Below are 18,501 nucleotides of genomic sequence, written 5' to 3'. Positions count from 1 at the left end.
AGGACCGGACCTAGTGCGGTGAGCCAGGTTGGGAGTGTCATTCCTGATGCCAATCTCCATTCAAAGTTGAGGAAAAGCTCGTGAGGAATCGCATTGGTTGCTGTACAGAGTAGCGACCAAATGGAGTGGAGCGCCATGGGCAGGACATCCTGCCAGCGTGAGTCTGGAAAGCCTCTTGACTTGAAGGCCAATTTGACGGCTTTCCAGACCATGGCATTTTCTTTTTCAACCTGCTCGTTCCCCAGCCAGTTGTAGCTAGTAGTCCTGCTGGTTGCAATGCCGCTTACCAGCAGATACTGATATCACTCCTCGCTCATAAATGATGAGCCCTGGTCGCTATGGATATAGCCAGGATATCCAAACAGAGCGAAAATAGAATCTAGGGCTTTGATAACTGAGGAGATGGAGGTGTCTGGACATGGGATAGTGAACAGGAAACAGGAATACTCATCAAAGATGGAGAGAAAGAATGTGTTCCTGTTTGTCGAGGGGTCCCTTAAAATCAACACTGAATTGTTCGAAGGTCAGGGTGACTTTATCAGGTGCACCTTTGTGGGGCAGTAGAAGGGCGGCTTGCACTCCACACAGATCTGGCAGGACCTGGTCTTTTCCATGATATCTTCCATTGAGTAGGGCAGATTGCATGCCTTGACAAAGTGAGCCATCCGGGTAACCCTTGGATGGCACAGCTCATTATGTAGGGACCACAGTTGGCCAGTGTGTGCCGAGTCACAGCTTCCTCTGGATAAGGCATCCGAAGGCTCATTAAGGGCTCCTGGCCGATAGGCAATGTCATAATTGTAGGTCGAGAGTTCGATCCTTCATCTAACAATTTTGTCACTTTTAATTTTGCCCTTCTTGATGTTGTTGAACATAAATGCGACAGAGCGCTGGTCAGTGAGGAGCGTAAATTTCCTACCAGCAAGGTAGGGCCTCCAGTGCCTGATGGCCTCCACAATGCTTTAGCCTCTTTCTCAACAGAGGGATTCCGGAGCTCATGGCCTTGCAGGGTCCGCAAGAAAAGTGCCACTGGCCTGCCCACCTGGTTGAGGGTAGTGGCCAGAGCCACATCCGAAGCATCACTTTCCACCTGGAAAGGTACATTCTCGTCCACCGTGTGCATGGTGGCTTTCGCAATGTGGCTTCGGACATAGGTAAAAGCCATTTGGGCTTCAGCCAAGAAGGGAAAAGTAGTGGATTTTAAATGGGATAAAAAGATTACCAGAAAGATGGAGTTTGAGTTAGAATCGGCATATTGATGGATCCTCTGGGAGTAATATGAGAAAAACCCCAGGCATCTCCTCAAAGCTTTCATGGTCCTTAGAATAGAGAGCTCTAACAGGGGGTGCAACCTATCGGGGTTGGGACCAATAATACCATTCTCCATCACGTAGCCCAAGATAGCCAGTCATTTAGTCCTGAACACACACTTGCTGGACTTATAAGTGAGCTTCAGGCTTTCACCGCGTGGAGAAAGCTCTGAGGGTTGGCATTATGATCCTCCAGGGTATGGCCACAGATGGTGACATTATCAAGGTAGGGGAAGGTAGCCTTCAACCCATACTCATCCACCATCCTGTCCAACTGCCTCTAGAAGATAGAAATCACATTGGTAATACCGAAAGGGACCCTCCAGAATTGATAGAGATGGGTGTTTGCCTCAAAAGCAGTATAGGGATGGCCCTCGGAATGGATTGGCAGCTGGTGATAGGCAGCCTTCAGGTCGATGGTCGAATAGCCCCAATACTGAAAAATATCATTCACCATGTCCAATATTCAAGGAAGGGGGTATGCATCCAGGAGTGTGAAATGATTAATTGTTTGGCTATAGTCAATAACTAACCTGGACTTATTTTCCCCTTTTACTACCACTACTTGTGTTCTTCACGGGCTAGTGCTAGGTTCAATGATTTTCTCATTGAGCAAGTGTTGAGTGTCTGATTTTTATGAACTCCTGATCAGCATCACTGTACCGCCTGCTCTTCGTAGCAATCGGCTTGCAAACTGGAGACAGATTTGGGAAGAAGGGTGGGGGGTTGCTATTAAATGTGGAGAGGCTGCATGTGAGTTCCGATTTTAATGGCATTTCTGTTCTGAGTCATTATGGGAGGAAAGGGACCAGAATACTACAAGGTCACACTTTTAAGGTGACACAAGAAGTCAAGACCCAACAATACCGGAGTACACAAATTGTTAAGCACATACAACTGAAGTTTACAAAATTCCCCCCCACTTCAAAAGACAATACAATGTACAGTACAGTACAATGTTCTTGGATACAAGTAGAATGCGAATGAGATGCTAGAAATATACGGTAATTGGAAGGATACCATTTAAGTTTGTATTCCCAAACAGTCTGAGAGTCAAACTTACTGTAGAGCCAGTGTCAATTAAGCATCTAGTTGGGTGTCCATTTACCTTGACAGTCAGTATAGAGCTGCTGAGTTGATATGGTCTGTCTTGGTCCAGAACCATTGATGGTAGGACCTTGGAGACTCCGTAGTCCTTCTCGCTTGAGCAGCCCCTTTCTTCCTGATGGGCCGGTAGGCAAGATGACATCAACCTCTGGCACGGCAAGATGGTCGCCCTTCTTCCTTCTCTGATGATAATGGAGCTAAATTCAAATTCGCATCATGGTAAGATGGCAGCCGAGGCTTTTCACGCCATTTTTCCACTGCCACCATCCTTTGGCGAGTACCGCAGCAGGTAGGCTCTGGTGAGATTGGGACTGAGAGTGTTGGCTTTGGGCTGGAGTCAGAGTTGAGAGCTGAGCAGACTGTGGATTTCTCACCCATTCCCTTCACGTGGCAGACCGTTGCCCAGTCCCCTCTTACCACAGTTGGAGCAGACCATAGCTGGGCATTGAGCATAAAGATGCAGGCTTCTACCGCAGAAAAAGCACTCTCTAGCATGGGAGATGGCAGCCATGAGGGCAGGGTCAGTGGGGAATGTCAGTCCTGTGAAGGGTCCACAGGGGAGAGCATTGTCTTTGGCCTTGAGGTTGCCAGTCTCGAGCTGGGCCTGTTCAAGGGACTTGGCTAGTTCAACGTGGCTGGCCAAGTCTTTCTTACCTGACTCAAGTAGTCGCTGCCTCACGTATCTTGAGCAGACCCCCACAACTAGGGTGTCCTGGATCTGCTCTTCATCACGAACACGGCTGGTAACTATTTCATACCGACACTTCTTGGCAAGAGTCCACAGGCCAGGCAAATAGTCGTTGATGGTCTCTCCAGGCCATTGCCGATGTAGAGTGAGTTGATGCCTCACTAGGAATTTGTTTTACGACTTCATTTACCAAGCCTTCAGAGCCTCAATGGCAGCATCATAATTCCACAGTCCCAAATGACTGCGTACTCTTTAGTTCCTACCCTCGACACGAGGGCCGACCTCTTGAATTCATCAGTGTTGAACACGTCCTTGGTCACATTCAGGTAGGCCTGGAAGCAGTCCAGTCAGTAAGCAAACTTCTCGGCCGCATCTGGAGACAGAAGGTCAATCACTTGGTTTGAACAGCGCCTCCATCTTCTTGTTAATAAACGAATAAAATTGTAATGTGAATAAAAGCTCACAACTGGAGGGAGAACACATGCTTTTATTAGCTTATAACAAAGGGCAGGGTCTTACAAGGGTCTTCAGTAGGGCTCTGGGTTTAAGCAAGAAACCTGGGCTATATTCTGGGTAGATGGAGGCAGAGCCCGGGGATGGGGGTGGAGCCAGCCATCAGTTCAACCTGTCACCAGTGAATCGCAGTTCACTGCATTTTCCCTGGTGTAAAGAAGAATGAGATGTAACTTGACGGGGACTGAGGGCATGAACAGTGTAGTTTGTCACAATCTTTTTGTCAGGGTAAAACTAGAGGGCAGAGGCTTAAGGCGAGATATAAGGGGCAAAGCAGGTGTGGTGAATGTCTGCCAAGCTGCCTGTCTCCCCTCTGGCAAGCCTTGCTGGACTAACATTGGTTGTGCATTATCTCTACAGTCAAGGACACTCCCCTTGGGTATAACTGTATATGCACAGTTATCTGTATGTACCATGAGTTTCTGCTAATAAAAGCCATGAATATTGTTTGACCACATCGTCTTTGTCTACTTCATCAACTGGCACTTCAATTTTATTAGCAGAAACTCATGGTACAATAATGAAAGACAATAGGTACATATATAGTTATACCCAAGGGGAGTGTCCTTGACAGTAGAGATATGCACAGCCAATGTTAGTACAGCAAGGCTCGCCAGAGGGGAGACAGGCAGCTTGGCAGACATTCACCACAGTCTCCCCCCAGCAGAAGAAGGGTTAAAATCAAAAGGACAGCTGCTAGGAAAGACTGAAGCAAGAGATACATGGATACCATGTTTGGCATTGAGAATACTCTATTATGCCAGTATCTAGCAAGCAATTGAAATATAATGAGATGTTTTATGAATATGTCAGCCTATCAGGTTGTTTACAAATTCTGGTGCTTCTCAAAACAGGTGGCTCCTTTGCAACCTTGGGAACTGGTACAGGTCCTGAGTCTGTAGTGTGGGAAGGACTGACTTCTGGACCCACTCCAGAATCGCCAGCGTGAGGCAGTGGAGCCTCAGCATTGCCATCTGAAAGTTTACTAGGGATCACAGGCTGGGGGGAGGGATGAGTCCAACCTCTCAGGCTCACTCTGAGTAGGGGTGTGAGGAAGGGGTGAACCAGGCGAGGCCAGATCTCTTAGGGGTACAGTGTCAGTACTCCCGTCTGGGAATTTAACATGAGCGTAGTTGGGGGTTAGCATCCAGTAGCTGAACTGGTTGGACTACGGGGCCTGTTTTACACGCCCGAGCGTGGCACTTCAGCAGCACGGTTCCAGGCTCAGATAAACAGGCTGGCCAGTCCATCACAGCTCCTGATTTCCTAGGAAAGGCAAAGATACGTTCATGAGGTGTTTGATTTGTTGCAGTACACAATAAAGACCGAATAGAATGTAGTGCCTCAGGCAGCACCACCTGCCACCGGGTAACAGGGTAACCATGTGCTTTTAAAGCAAGATAAACTGTCTTCCAGACTGTAGCATTCGCCCTTTCAACCTGCCCATTGCCCTGCGGGTTGTAGCTCGTGGTACGGCTTGTGGCAATCCCCTTTCATAGCAGGGCTTGCCGCAGTTCAGCGCTGATGAATGCTGAGCCCCTATCGGTATGAATGTAATTGGGAAAACCAAAAATGCTGAAAATTCTGTCAAGTGATTTAATGACAGACGCTGACGAGACGTCAGGGCAGGGTATCGCAAAGGGAAACCTGGAATATTCATCAATTACAGTAAGGAAATATACATTTTTGTTGTTGGAAGGTAACGGCCCTTTAAAATCTAAGCTAATCCACTCAAAAGGTCGGGTTGCTTTGAAGTATTGACGTTTGCATTCAGTGCAAACAGGACAGCTTTTAGTCAGTTTCCTGACTTCTTCCAGAGAGTAAGGAAGGTTGTTAGCCCTTATGTAGTGGAAGAATCTCGTGACCCCTGGGTGGCACAGTCTGCTATGGATCTCTTTTAGCCCCTCCAGCTGGGCACCGGCAGCAGATTGTGACAATGCATCAAAGGGATCATTTAACCTGTCCGGACTGTACTGGATCTCATAATTATAAGTTGAGCGTTCTATTCGCCAGCGTGCCATCTTATCATTCTTGATTTTACTTTTGTGTTTAGTACTGAACATTTAAGCTACAGATTTCTGATCAGTGACAAGAGTATAATTTCTGCCGGCTAGGAAGTGTCTCCAGTAGCAAACAGCTTCAATGATAGCCTGGGCTTCTCTTTCAATGGCCGAATGTTTAAGTTCAGGTCTGCATAACGTGCGGGAGAAGAATGCCACAAGTCTGCCCTTTTGATTAAGGGTTCCTGCCAAAGGACAATCTGAGGCATCAGTTTCCACTTGGGATGGGACATCCTTGTCAATGGATGAGAGTGCAGCTTTGGCAATATCAGCTTTAATTCTCTCAAAAACCTTCAAGGCCATTGGAGAGGAAAAGATTTAGTGTCAAACAGAGGGCATGCCTTCGTGGCATAGTCCCAAACCCATTTGCATAGTAGGAAAAGAATCCCATACACCTTTTAATGGCTTTTGCTGAGTTTGGGGGTGGTAACTTCTTAAGGGAGGCCATTCTTTCCAGGTCGAGGCAGATTTTGCCCTTGCAGACAATGTAGCCCAGAATGTGTAGCTCTGTTGCGTTGAACACACATTTGTCCTCATTAAATGTAAGGTGAGTTCTTTAGCTGTGGCTAAAAATTTCTTTAAGTTGTTGTCGTGCTCAGCCTGTGTTTTCTCACAGATAGTGATGTTATCCAGATAGGGAAACGTTCCCTGTAACTCATATGTCCTAACAATCTTATCCATTTCCCTCTGAAACACCATTGTTGATCCCAAAAGGTACACTTTTTAACTGGTATAACCCCCATCAGCCTCAAAAGTCATATTGGGCTGTTTCCTTTTCTTAATGGGGATTTAGTGATAAGCTGCTTTGAGGTCGATAGTGGAATACACTTTGTATTGACTATCTGATTAATCATTTCATTGATGCGTGGCAGGGGGTAGGCATCCAAGTTAGTTAACGGTTGATTGCCTGGCTGTAGTCAATAGCCAGTCGTTTCTTAGTGTGATTTTTCACAACTACCACCTGGGCTCGCCATGGACTCTTACTGGATTCATTTACTCCCTCTTTAACCAGTCTCTAGGTCTCTGCTTTGATAAACTCATGATCCTCTTTGCTGTTAAGAATGGCTCTTAGTGGCAATCGGCTGACACTCAGGGGATAAATCATTGAAAAGTGATGGAGCTTTGATCTTTAATGCGGACTGACCGCAGTAACTAGCGCGGGGAATGGTAAGTATGGGAAGTAGCCCACCGAAATTTAACACTACACTGTTCATCTGAGATTGAATATCTAACTCCAGTAACACAGGGGTGCAGAGCTCTGCCATAATAAAGAGCCACACATCAGCCAGGCAATGTCCCTGCAAATTTAAAGTAACTTTACACTTGTCCCGTACAGTTTTTGTAAGTTTACCACAAACCATCGATATCTTTCGGTTTGCTGGATATTGCCACAAATTTAAGGCTATGCCAACTTTCTCGTGGATGTAGCTGTCAGTACTCCCCGAGTCTATTAGGCAATCAAGAGTCTCACCATTCACCTCCCCCTTCATAGTTGACCGTTCCAGTCCGTAACATCCCCCACGCTTTACAGTCAATTGAGCAATCACAGGGGATCTCACCTCGCCATCACTTGAAGTTGATTCAGCCTGCTCGTCTGAAGATTCCCCCTTTTCACAGTTGTCTTCCATTCCTGCAGCTCCTGGATACATTTTCTTGGTGCTTCTCTTCTTTTTCTTATCAGTGGGAGTACTTTTCACCTTGCATGCTTTAGCAAAGTGGCCAAGTTTCCCACAATAACTGCAGGTAGCAAATCGAGCCTGGCACTTCTGTCTGGGGAGCCAGCTCTTATCACAGAAGTAGCATTTTTCAGGGGTTCGTCCTTTTCTTTCCTTGGGGTTCCAGCACTCTTGGATGTTTCCTTTTTGGTTTCTCGCATTTCACTGGACCACATAGCACTTCTCAGTTTTTTGGCTAGAGTGACTGCCTGGTCGTAGGTTAAGGGCTCAATCTCCAGCAGCCTCTGTCGGATGTAACTGGAGTCAGTCCCGTTGACAAAAGCATCCAGCTTCAAGGCATTGCAGTGTTGTTGCACATTGACTGCCCTGACATCACATTTGAGACTGAGGTGAATGTCTGCCAAGCTGCCAGTCTCCCATCTGGCGAGCCTTGCTGGACTAACATGGGCTGTGCGTTATCTCTACTGTTAAGGACACTCCCCTTGGATATAAATGTATATGCATCTATTGTCTTTCATTATTGTACCATGAGTTTCTGCTAATAAAAACCATGATTATTGTTTGGCTACATCGTCTTTGTCTACTTCATCAACTGGCACTTCAGAAGGTAATCGTTATCAGTAATGAGCTACCATAGGAAGTGACAGAGGTTAGTATAGATACAATTTTTAAAATACATTTGGTCCTAGACACTGTCCAATGAATTACTGCTCAGGGATCAGTTATCTTTCATGCTATTGGCATGTTTGCCTCTTGATTCCGTGCAATTGGTGCATTGGTGTTGCACTTGCTCAAATACTGCTATGATGTTAAAGACCAACGATCTCCTATCATTGTTGCAATTCAACCCTATTACTGAACTTCAGATGAAGGACATTGGAGCACAATTGTTGCTCGAGCAATAAATGACTGAATAAAATTTTCCTGGCCTTTTGTGATTAGGCCACATGCAGGGCATTTTTCACATTTGGACAAGTGACCACCAGATTATCATAAAAACCCATCCAGGTCACTTCTGTCCTGAAAGTAGGGAAATTTGCTGCTGCTACTCCATCTGCCCTCAATGTAATTACACACAGACAATAATGTAATATGCCATGTGCTGCCTTCCAAGATGTTTCAGTCGTCACTTGAGCTCAACCTCCTGCAAACATATTAAAAATGGATCTGGATGGAACACATGGCATCTGAGGGGGAACCAGCCACCAGAAAGGGTGAGCAGTTTGTTCGAGCCTAGAGATAGTGCATTAGCCACTCTTGGATGCCTTCTGCTTTTGGTTTTGAATCTAAAGCTCGAGGGTTTGTAGGTCTCCTGTATTTACGCAAGGTCTGGAATGAATTACTTTATTTAAATCAGCAGATTGTACTAATAATGAAATCTTTGTGAATTTACTGGTGACATGAATGAATATGCATTAATGTGTATTTTTTTTGGCCTGGCAGGGCTTACTTCATTTAGTGTGATGGAAAAGCATCTTTAACATCCTAAAAATGATTCTGATCTCTACCTCATTGCTTTACAATGAAACCCTCTGATCACTTTGATTTATTCTATTGTCCAAGTCTTCAAGGACAAGGTTTTCATTCTGTTTACAAACATTTCTGACTACCCGACTTGAAGTGCAATCATCTATTACCTCCGAGTTGCCCGTCAGAGGTTCTTGTCCAATTTTATTTTGTGCTGTCAAAATACATTTGTTTGATATTTTAAAAGTGTAGGTGTCACTGTGCTTGACTTTAGAAGAGCATGGGTGAAACTGGAAGGCAGCCTGAAAGCCCCGGCGAAAGTTCTTGTTGAAAAAGCCATAGATGATGGGATTGATGCTGCTGTTACAGAAGGCTAACCAATGGGCAAAGGGGTAGATGTAGAAATTGATTATCCTCATCTTATTTAGCGAGAGGCTAGCATAGTCAGACAACATCATTAGGGTCCAAAGCGGCAGCCACGACAAGGTGAACAGCAAAGCAACAAGACCCAACATCTTGACGACTCCTCGCTTTTTCTTAGACACGGCATTGCGATTTTCCTGGTGAGTCATCTCACCCACAGGCATACTAGTTTTAAAGAGTGTCATTCCCATCCTTGCGTACATAATAACTATAAGGGCTAGAGGAGCCAAGTATATGTTGCAAAATAAAACAGTGGTGTAAATCTTTCTCATTTTCAGACTTGGCCATGCCTCATAACACTGATAGAAAGGAGATGTCTTCTTGTTGCTTTGGATGATCCTCACAGTGTCAGGCAGCTTGTTCACCTGGAGCATGACTGCTGAAGGACACATTATGGAGACAGCCAGAACCCATATTACAGCAATGATGACGGTGGCAACAGTCATGTTCAGTTTTTGTTTGAAGGGATATACAATGCATCTGAACCTGCAAAAGATTTATATAAAACAAATATCCATTTAATTTTCAAATCATTTTCACAACTTATATACTTGAAGTAAATAGTTTCAAAGTAATTAGGAATGCATTGTACCGAGATACAGTACCATGGAAAAGCTTTGTTTTGTGCACTGTCCAGGCAAATCAACTCATGAGCAAAAAAAAAGGAAATAATAAATAATATATAAATAAATAAAAGTGTATGGGATGGGCAAAGCAACTGTTTGGTTTATTTCTGACCTTCACACAGATGTAAGGCACCATTCATATAAAGGGAGTATTTGATCACAGTTGAACACAATTGAAACTCTTTTCTGATTTGTGCTCACAAGGACATTTGAATATAACAAATAGGAGCAGGAACAGACCATCCCCTCTTTGAACATCTCTCTCCCACCCCCTCCTATTATTCATCAATATCATGGCTGATATTTTATCTTAATGCAACATTTTACTGCAGTATTTTGATATTCCTTGATTGCCTTAATATCCAGAAATCTGCCGGGCTCCATTTTGAATGATCTCAGTCACAGTCTCCAAAACTTTCCACTACAGAGAATTCCAGGGAAGGATGCGAAACAAGATTCTGTAACAGCCTGCGGCCCGTGCCTCGGGCTGACACAGGAAATGGCCATCGATCGAGGCAATTGGCAAAGAATTGTGCAGGCTGAAATGCCCATTTCCATAGGCCGCCGGCAGAGTGGTAAACTGGCCAATCACTGCCGGTGGATTGCAGGGGGCCTAATTGGGGCCTGGGCATCCGAGGTAACCAATCAGAAGCCAGGCCACTCAAGCTACACCGCAGTGGTGACGCAGCCACTGAATAAACTCAGTCTCGAATACACTCTATTGGTGTGTGTGTCTTTCTTCAGCAGATTCGAGCTACAGCTTTAGGGCTATTACTGAGAGCTATAATCTAGCTGTAATCATAGCAACCTTGCTACACTGGTGACCCCCACTGGTCCAAACAGCACTTTGGACCCAAAGATGGAAGAGCAACCTCCGATCAACGCTGTATCATTGCAGCTGCCCGGCTTCTGGATGTTGAAACCATGGATGTGGTTCCTGCAGGCCAAGGCACATTTCACCATTTGACGGATTTCCGCCGACAACATGCACTACCATCACGTGGTCAGTGCCCTCGATCAGGACACCGCAGCCTGCATCATCGACTTCCTCCAGCAGCCCCAGGAACAAGGAAGGCACATGGCATCAAAGAGCCATTAACCCGCACTTATGGGCTCTGCCTGACTGTTGTATATCGATGGTTTGGGGGACAGGGTCCCTTCCGCCCTCATGAGCGACATCCTCACTTTCATCGATGGTCACACATCCTGCCCACTGTTCCATCAGATCTTCCTCGAGAGGTTGCCTGAGGATGTCCAGCTGCTCATCGCGGAGGAAGACTTTCATGACCCCAAGAAGGTGGCTTCCCGAGCACACCTGCTATGGGTGGCAAAGAGGGACGCCTACGCTTCGCTCCAGCAGGTGACAGCACCGTGTCAACAGCTCCCGGTCAGGAAGACCATCGATTGACCGACTGACCACCAAAGCGACACGCCTCACCGGTGAGGAGTTCTCTTTCTATCACCAATGGTGGGGTTCCGAGGCTCGTGGATGCTGCTCCCCCGTTCATTCCAGGGAAACGCCCAGCTCAGCCACCGTTAATGACTGTGATGACCAGCCATCTACATAGCTTGCTACACATTCAAGACTCCCTGTCAGGCTGACATTTATTGGTGGACAATGGGGCACAATACAGCGTAATTCCCCTGACCAGCTTGGAGGCCCGCTGTGGTAAAGTGGGCCAGGAGATACGAGTGGCAAACGGCTTCAACATCCGAACATTCAACACCCGCACCATTCCCCTATGCTTCGGGGACAGATAATTCACTTGGAAGTTTTTGGTGGCGTCCGTGCAACAACCATTACTGGGTGCAGATTTCCTAGGGCCAACTCACTCCTGGTGGATATCAAGGGGCGCTGGCTGGTGCACACCTGGACATCTCAGTCACTCTCGCTCAAGAGCACTGAACTTACCAGCCCCCACCTGCACTCATTGAGTACTGTTGGCAATGAATTCGCTCAGGTCTTAGCAGAATTCCCCTCCATCGCCACTCCTCACTTCCATCGGCAGAATCCAAACATGGGGTGAGGCACTAAATCGTTACAGAAATCCCTCCCCTCCACACCAAGGCACAGCATCTCCCTCTGGGAAACTCAGATGGAGGAACTCGGGATGTGTGGCACTTCGATAGTCCTTGGGTCCCCAAGGCAGCGGGTGATTGGAGGCCGTGTAGAGACTACCACCGCTTTAACGAGGCCACCATACTGGACAGATATCCTGTGCCCAAAATCCAAGACTTCACCACTAACCTGCAAGGGGCACGGATATTCTCAAAGGTGGACCTCATCAGGGGCTATCACCAGATTCTGGTACACCCTGAAACTCTGGTTTTCTCCCAAAAGCTGCCATCATAACCCCCTTTGGATTGTTTGAATTTCTCCGCATGCCATTCAGGTTAAAAAAACACGGCTCAGACCTTCCAGAGGGCAATGAATGCAGTGGACCAGAATCTGCATTTTGCCTTCGTCTACGTCGATGACATTTTATCACGAGCCACACCCGCACCGAGCATGCCGTCCACTTAAAACAATTATTCTCCAGGCTGAGTGAATTTGGCCTAACCATCAACCTGGCCAATTGCCAGTTTCATCGAGAGACTATTGACTTAATGGACCATCGTATCGACCAACATGGAGCCAGATCATTACCCACTAAGGTGGATGCTATTTGCTCTTTTCACATGCCATTGACAGTGAAGGGACTACAAGAGTTTGCAGGGAAGGCCAACTTTTATTATCACTTCATACCTGCAGCAGCCCCACATCATGAGCCCAGTAAAAACATACAATGCACCCAGGAGGCAACCGAGACCTTCCAGGCCACCAAAAAGGCCCTAGCCAACGCCACCCTTCTCGTGCACCCATGGACAGATGCCCCGACCGCCCTCACGACAAACACCTCCAGCACAGTGGTTGGGGGTGTACTTGAGCAACTGGTGAATGTATAATGGCAACCGCTGGCCTTTTCAGTAAACACCACAGAGCTCAAGTACAGTGTCTTTGATAGAGAACTGTTAGCCTTGTACCTGGCAATTCAGCACTTTTGTTACTTCTTGGATGGCAGGAAGTTCAAAATTTACACGGTCCACAAAACCTTTACCTTTGCCTTCAGTAAGGTGTCAGATCCGTGGTCTGCCACACAACAGCAGCTCCTGTCCTACATTTCCGAATTTACAACGGACATTGAACACATAGCCAGCAAATTCAACATGGTGGCCAATGCATCCTGTCCAGCTATTTTGGTGGTGCTCGACCCTACCCCTGGCATTGACTACACAGCCCTGGCTGATGCACAGCAAGCAGACCGTGACATTGCAGTGTACCGGACAGTGTTCACTGGCTTACAACTGGAGGACATCTAGATCGCCTCTGGCAATCACATCCTGCTCTGTGACACCTCGACAGGTGAACGTCACCCTATCATTCCGGCTGCATGGAAGAGGCAGTTTTTCAACTCGGTCCACAACTTGGCTCATCCCGCCTTTGGGACTACAGTCAAAATGGTGGTGAACAGGTATGTCTGGCACAGCCAAAGAGGTTGCCTTGTGGGCCAGGACTTGTACTCAGTGCCAGTTGTCCAAAATCTAGACTCATATCAAAGCTCCACCACAGACATTTGAGCCAGCATGTTGCCGCTTCAGACATTGTGGGGCCCCTATCCATATAAAGTGGCGCATATTACTTCTCACAATAGTCGACTAGATGACCAGAGGTGGTGCAACTATTAAAGGCTTCCACAGAAGCATGCACACAGGCTTTACTCAACACTTGAATAGCACATTTCGGGGTCCCCGAACACCTTACATCAGACAGGGGAGCCAAATTCACTTCCAGTCTGTGGATGGCCTTAACCCATGCCCTGGGGACCCAACTCCACCACACCACGGTGTATCACCCACAGGCCAATGGGTTGGTGGAGAGGTTCCACAGATGTCTTAAGGCAGCCTTAATCGCATGGCTTACTGGACCTAACTGGACCAACGAACACCCTCGTGTCTTGTTTGGCATCCGCACTGCACCCAAGGAGGACCTTGAGACATCCTCTTCCGAGTTAGTCTATGGCGCACCCCTAGTTATACCGGGCGAATTCGTGACGGCCCCTGAGGACTTAGGGGAGCCCCTGGAAACCACATTGTCTCAGGTATGAGAGCACCTAGGCACCCTGGCCCCCGCTAAACCTCACCCCCATGGCTAACCCTGCACTTTCGTCCCAAAGAACTTTACTGACTGTAAATATGTGTTTGTTCAGCGTGGGGCTCACTGGCCACCTCTACAGCAGCCTTACGAGGGGCTATACCATGTCCTCAGACACAATGTTTTGGACATTGGTGGCAGGGAAGAGACTTTCACACTCAAATGGTTAAAACCGGCCAGGAAATGGCTGTCAAATGTGGCGACTGGCAAACCATCGTGCAGGCTGAAATGCCCATTTCCATAGGCTGCTGGCAGAGGAGTGAAAGTGGCTAATCACTGTCAGTGGATCGCAGGGGACCCAATCCGGGCCTGGGCATCCAAGGTAACCAATCGGCAGCCGGCCTGCTCAAGCCACACCCCGGTAGTGATGTGGCTGAGCTGACTATAAAAGGCAGAGCTGCCATTGAATAAACTCAGTGTCGAATATACTCTACTGGTGTGTGTGTCTTTCTTCTCTTGCAGATTCGAGCTACAGCCTCAGGCCTATAACCGAGAGTTGTAACCTAGTTGTAGCCACTACAATACAATACACTACAATACACTAGAATCGTTCTGGGGAGGATGATGGATTGGGGAAACTGGAGTTGTTGATCTTGAGTATCTTAAAAAGGTTTGATAACCATAGGATTCAGATTCAAAGTGAAAGGCAAAGGATATACAAGAAATGCAATAAAATTCTTACTCGCTGCAGCCAAACTTGTAAAGAAAATACTATAAAATAGTGACCTAATTAGGGGCAGGACGGTTGGTGTAGCGGTTGGCGCAATGCTTTTACAGCATCAGTGATTGGGACTGGGGTTCGAATCTTGCTCTGTCTGTAAGGAATTTGTACATTCTCCCCGTGCCTGCATGGTTTTCTCCCACTCTTTAAATGTAAATGGGCGGCATGGACTCGTGGGCCAAAAGGACTTGTTATCAAGCTATATGTCTAAATTTAAAAAAACCGAATAAACTAGAAGTGTCAATAAAGAAATATAATAAATATTCACAGTAATCATCTTGCAAAAAAAGTGCAGATGGTCCTTCTGTGCTGTGCAACAGTTCATGATCAGTGTACCAAGGGGAGGTTCAAGCGTCTGATAGCTGTTGGAAGCAACTGCTCTTGCATCTACAAGTGCTGAGTTTCAGGCTTCAGTATCTTCTGCCCAATCATAGCAGTGAGAAGAGATTGTGATCAGGGTACAGAGGGTCTGCTATGATGTAGGCTGTCTTCTTGAGGCAGTACCTTACACCGGAGCCTGGCTATGTTTGTGACCTTCTGCATTCCTGGGTACTGAATTGCTAAACCAGGCAGTAACGCAACCTGTGCAACGTGTACTGCAGTGCACCTGTGGAAGTTCGAAAGAGTATCTGATGACATGCATATCTCCTCAGGCTCCTTAGAAGGTACAGGTATTAGTGTGTCATATTCACGGATGCCTTGTGGCCCTGATGTGTTTGTTCCAAGAAAGACCTTCTGAAACATGGAGTTGCAGGAACTTGAAGGTTCTAATCCTCTCCAACTCTGTCCCATCCATATGGACAGAAGTCTGGTATCTTTGGTCTTTCTTTTTGAAACTCAACAACATCCTTGGTCATGGTAATGTTGAGAGCAAGATTGTTGTTCTCTGAAAGAATGTAAATATTAAAAACTAATTTGCACAACTCCTACAAATGTGCCATGGTATTTAAAACTGAGTTAAAATGGAGCTGAGTATTTTTACTCAAATTGCTTTGTGCTTTAGTAACCAGGAGGAAATTTGTCTCCCTATTCTTTTGTTTCCCTTATAATGTTTCCCTCAAGTGCTGCTACAGTGACGTAACATGTAAAATTCATCTGCAGTGATATTTTCAACTTCACTGGTTTGAAAAATGCTTGTTCCTTACAAAACCACGAAGCTCTGCTCATCCTATTTTGCATAAACAGCTACTTAAAAGATGAATAATCAAACTGCATTCCTTCCTCTCCCTGAGATCAATGACCTGGTGTGCCCTCCCTTGTCTACTGTAATTACATGAGTACCAGCACATGGAAATCAGGGTCATTGTACTCTCAGCTTCCAAGCTTCGGAGTGTTTTGAGGCTGTTGTTGTTCCCTGCCACAATTTCACAGTTTGCTGCACAAAATTATTCAGGCAGTTACCTAAGCTTCATGCTCAAAGAGACAGAATTTAATTTACATTTTTTAAGCTCTAGAAACAGCAGAGCAAGCATGGGCATTTAAATAAACACAAGAGCAGCAACTGCTGGAATCTATGAGCAAAGTTTACAAGTCAGCCATCATCCATGGAGAGCAACCATGGGCTTTTGCCTGGCAGTCCAGTTTGCTCTGTCATACAAAGACCAGGCCTTTTATCTTCTTCAACACTACCTGCTCCCCCATCCTGCTTCCAAATGTAGCAACTCTCATCTTTACCTGGAAATGGTGTGTCCCTTCAAGTGACGGCAACAAATACGCTCAGCCGAGACTTTGCTGTACATCAGGAGGGAACCCAGGGCTGACAACCATTTGTCAGATTCAGAATGCTGTTACCCAGAGAAATTCAGGGAAACTAATGCTGTTCTGTGAGCCCTATGAAATTGCAGATTTGAAGAGCCTACCTTATGAAAGTCATTTACATAAGCTTTCTGAAATTACTTCATAACCCCACACACTATTTTAACCCCAAATAACGTACGGTGCATTTTCTTGAATTTCATGTTTTAATCACAAAGGAAGTGAGATGACAAGAGCTGAAGGAGCTCTGTTTGACTTTAACCTATAATGGAAAGTGAGAGCATGCAAAGGACTCAGCAGACGAATTGCCAGGTGAGCCTGACGGCGATAGCACAGGCAACTCGCACATCCAGCAACAGAGCAATGACCACAGCAGCAGGCAAACAAAGATTTAGCATCTGAAGGACCCGCACAGGCTGCGGGCTGCTGGCAACTTAAATTTAAATTTAGACATACAGCATGGAAACAGGCCATTTCGGCCCACGCGTCTATGCCACCCAATTAACCTTCATCCCTGGTACATTTTGAATGAAGGGAAGAAACTGGAGCCCCTGGGGAAAACCCAAGCAGGCACAGGGAGAATGTACCAATTCCTTACAGGCAGTGCAGGATTTGAACCCTGGTCCCGATCGCTGGCGAATTAAAGGCGTTGTTCTAACTACTATGGCAACCAGGCTACAGGCTGCTGGTGAATGGCTCACCGGAACCAGGATTCGAGAGGGTGATGAGGGAAAGAAGGGCTCCAAGAGGGCCTCAGTCACCAAAGGCTTCCTGATCATATCAGAGGTTTGGACCTGGAGCTTATGTTGCTGTTGGACTGAACAAGGGTCTGTGCAGCTATAGAGGCTGTGGGAGCACTGGAGGTGAATCCATGGATACTCAGTGTCTCTAAAGAAACTCTTTTGCTTCTTTTTCTCTTGCTGTAAGGGGGGAAGACTCTTTGTCTGCCTCATACAAGGTAAAACAACATTTCATGTGATATTACATTTTCTGTATTATTACATTACAATAAAGGAATCTTGAATTTGTTTCTTTACTGCCATTCTGTAGACTGTAAAATACAACCTGGAATGTAACTTGCTTGCTTCCCTCAAACAGCAGTTTGCTTGTAAGCAGGTCCTTGCAGCATGGTTGGTGGAGCTCATGAATAAGAGATGATAACATTAATGAGCATAGGGTGAAGATATAAGGAACAGCAGCATGTGATGGAGGAATAACAAGCTGCTAGCAAGATGGCCATCGACAGAGTCCCACACACATAGAAACCTAACAGAAGTAATGCGCCCTGCCCTCCTGATAATTCCTTATTTTGAAGAAATTTGTGATTTCATTAGCCTCTGCATGAAAGGCCCCATTCATTTCATTGAATCTTCTGAGCATATCTGATTATTTAACAGACTAGGGTGAGAGTGTGGGTTTGGGTGAATCCAACATTTCAATCATAAACCAGTGCAGAACAGTCTTTGTGGTGAAAAACATACACATTAGCCTCAAGGTTATTATGTTGTGACAACTTCCATTGTGATTCTCGGACACTGCATCTACCTCCCTTTTGTGATGCCCTAGAATGACGATTTGTGTTTTTAAAGATACACCTAAATGCAAGATAAGAAAATGTAAGGAAATATGAATTTAACGCATCCCATATCACAAAATGACTTTTTACTGAATTAACATTTTCAGACAAGAAAAAAGTAATCTGTTCTTTAACAAAATAATAATCTCTGGCTTTTTCAACAATCTTATATTAAATCTCCATCTATAAGATGAAAGTACCACTTCTGAACTTACATAAGAAAAAAATAATAAAGAATGATCTGATATAACCCTGCTTTTATATTCTGCCTGTGATACCCTTCCTTGTAAATGTGCCGATACTAAAAAAAAATCTGTTCTAGAAAATGAATCACGTCGAGACGAATAAAAAGAAAAATCCTTCTCAGTAGGATTAACCCTTCTCCAA

The 18,501-nt window shown here is 45.8% G+C and overlaps 1 protein-coding gene across 3 annotated transcripts in view; it reads right to left on the bottom strand.

Moving 5' to 3' along the window:
* Positions 1 to 1,590: 1,590 nt before the first annotated feature.
* Positions 1,591 to 18,501, bottom strand: part of LOC138757535 (neuropeptide FF receptor 2-like) — a 100,007-nt gene continuing 83,096 nt past the window's right edge. For 2 of the 3 annotated variants that reach the window (XR_011353659.1, XR_011353660.1), the window contains exons 4-5: positions 7,238 to 9,730; positions 1,591 to 3,478 (exon numbers count right to left, since the gene is read on the bottom strand). Coding sequence is in view for 1 of the 3 variants with exons in the window: in XM_069925048.1 (XP_069781149.1) it covers positions 8,872 to 9,730 (859 nt within the window). In the remaining 2 variants the exon portion in view is untranslated. Of the gene's footprint in view, positions 3,479 to 7,014; positions 9,731 to 18,501 lie in introns of those variants that run through there. The other variant, XM_069925048.1, reaches the window with a different exon arrangement.

Source organism: Narcine bancroftii, chromosome 1 (genome assembly GCF_036971445.1).
Source record: "Narcine bancroftii isolate sNarBan1 chromosome 1, sNarBan1.hap1, whole genome shotgun sequence".
In the NCBI taxonomy this organism is placed as follows: Eukaryota; Metazoa; Chordata; class Chondrichthyes; order Torpediniformes; family Narcinidae; genus Narcine; species Narcine bancroftii.
Note: the sequence above shows the minus strand (reverse complement) of the source record. Positions and strands in the feature narration are given on the sequence as shown.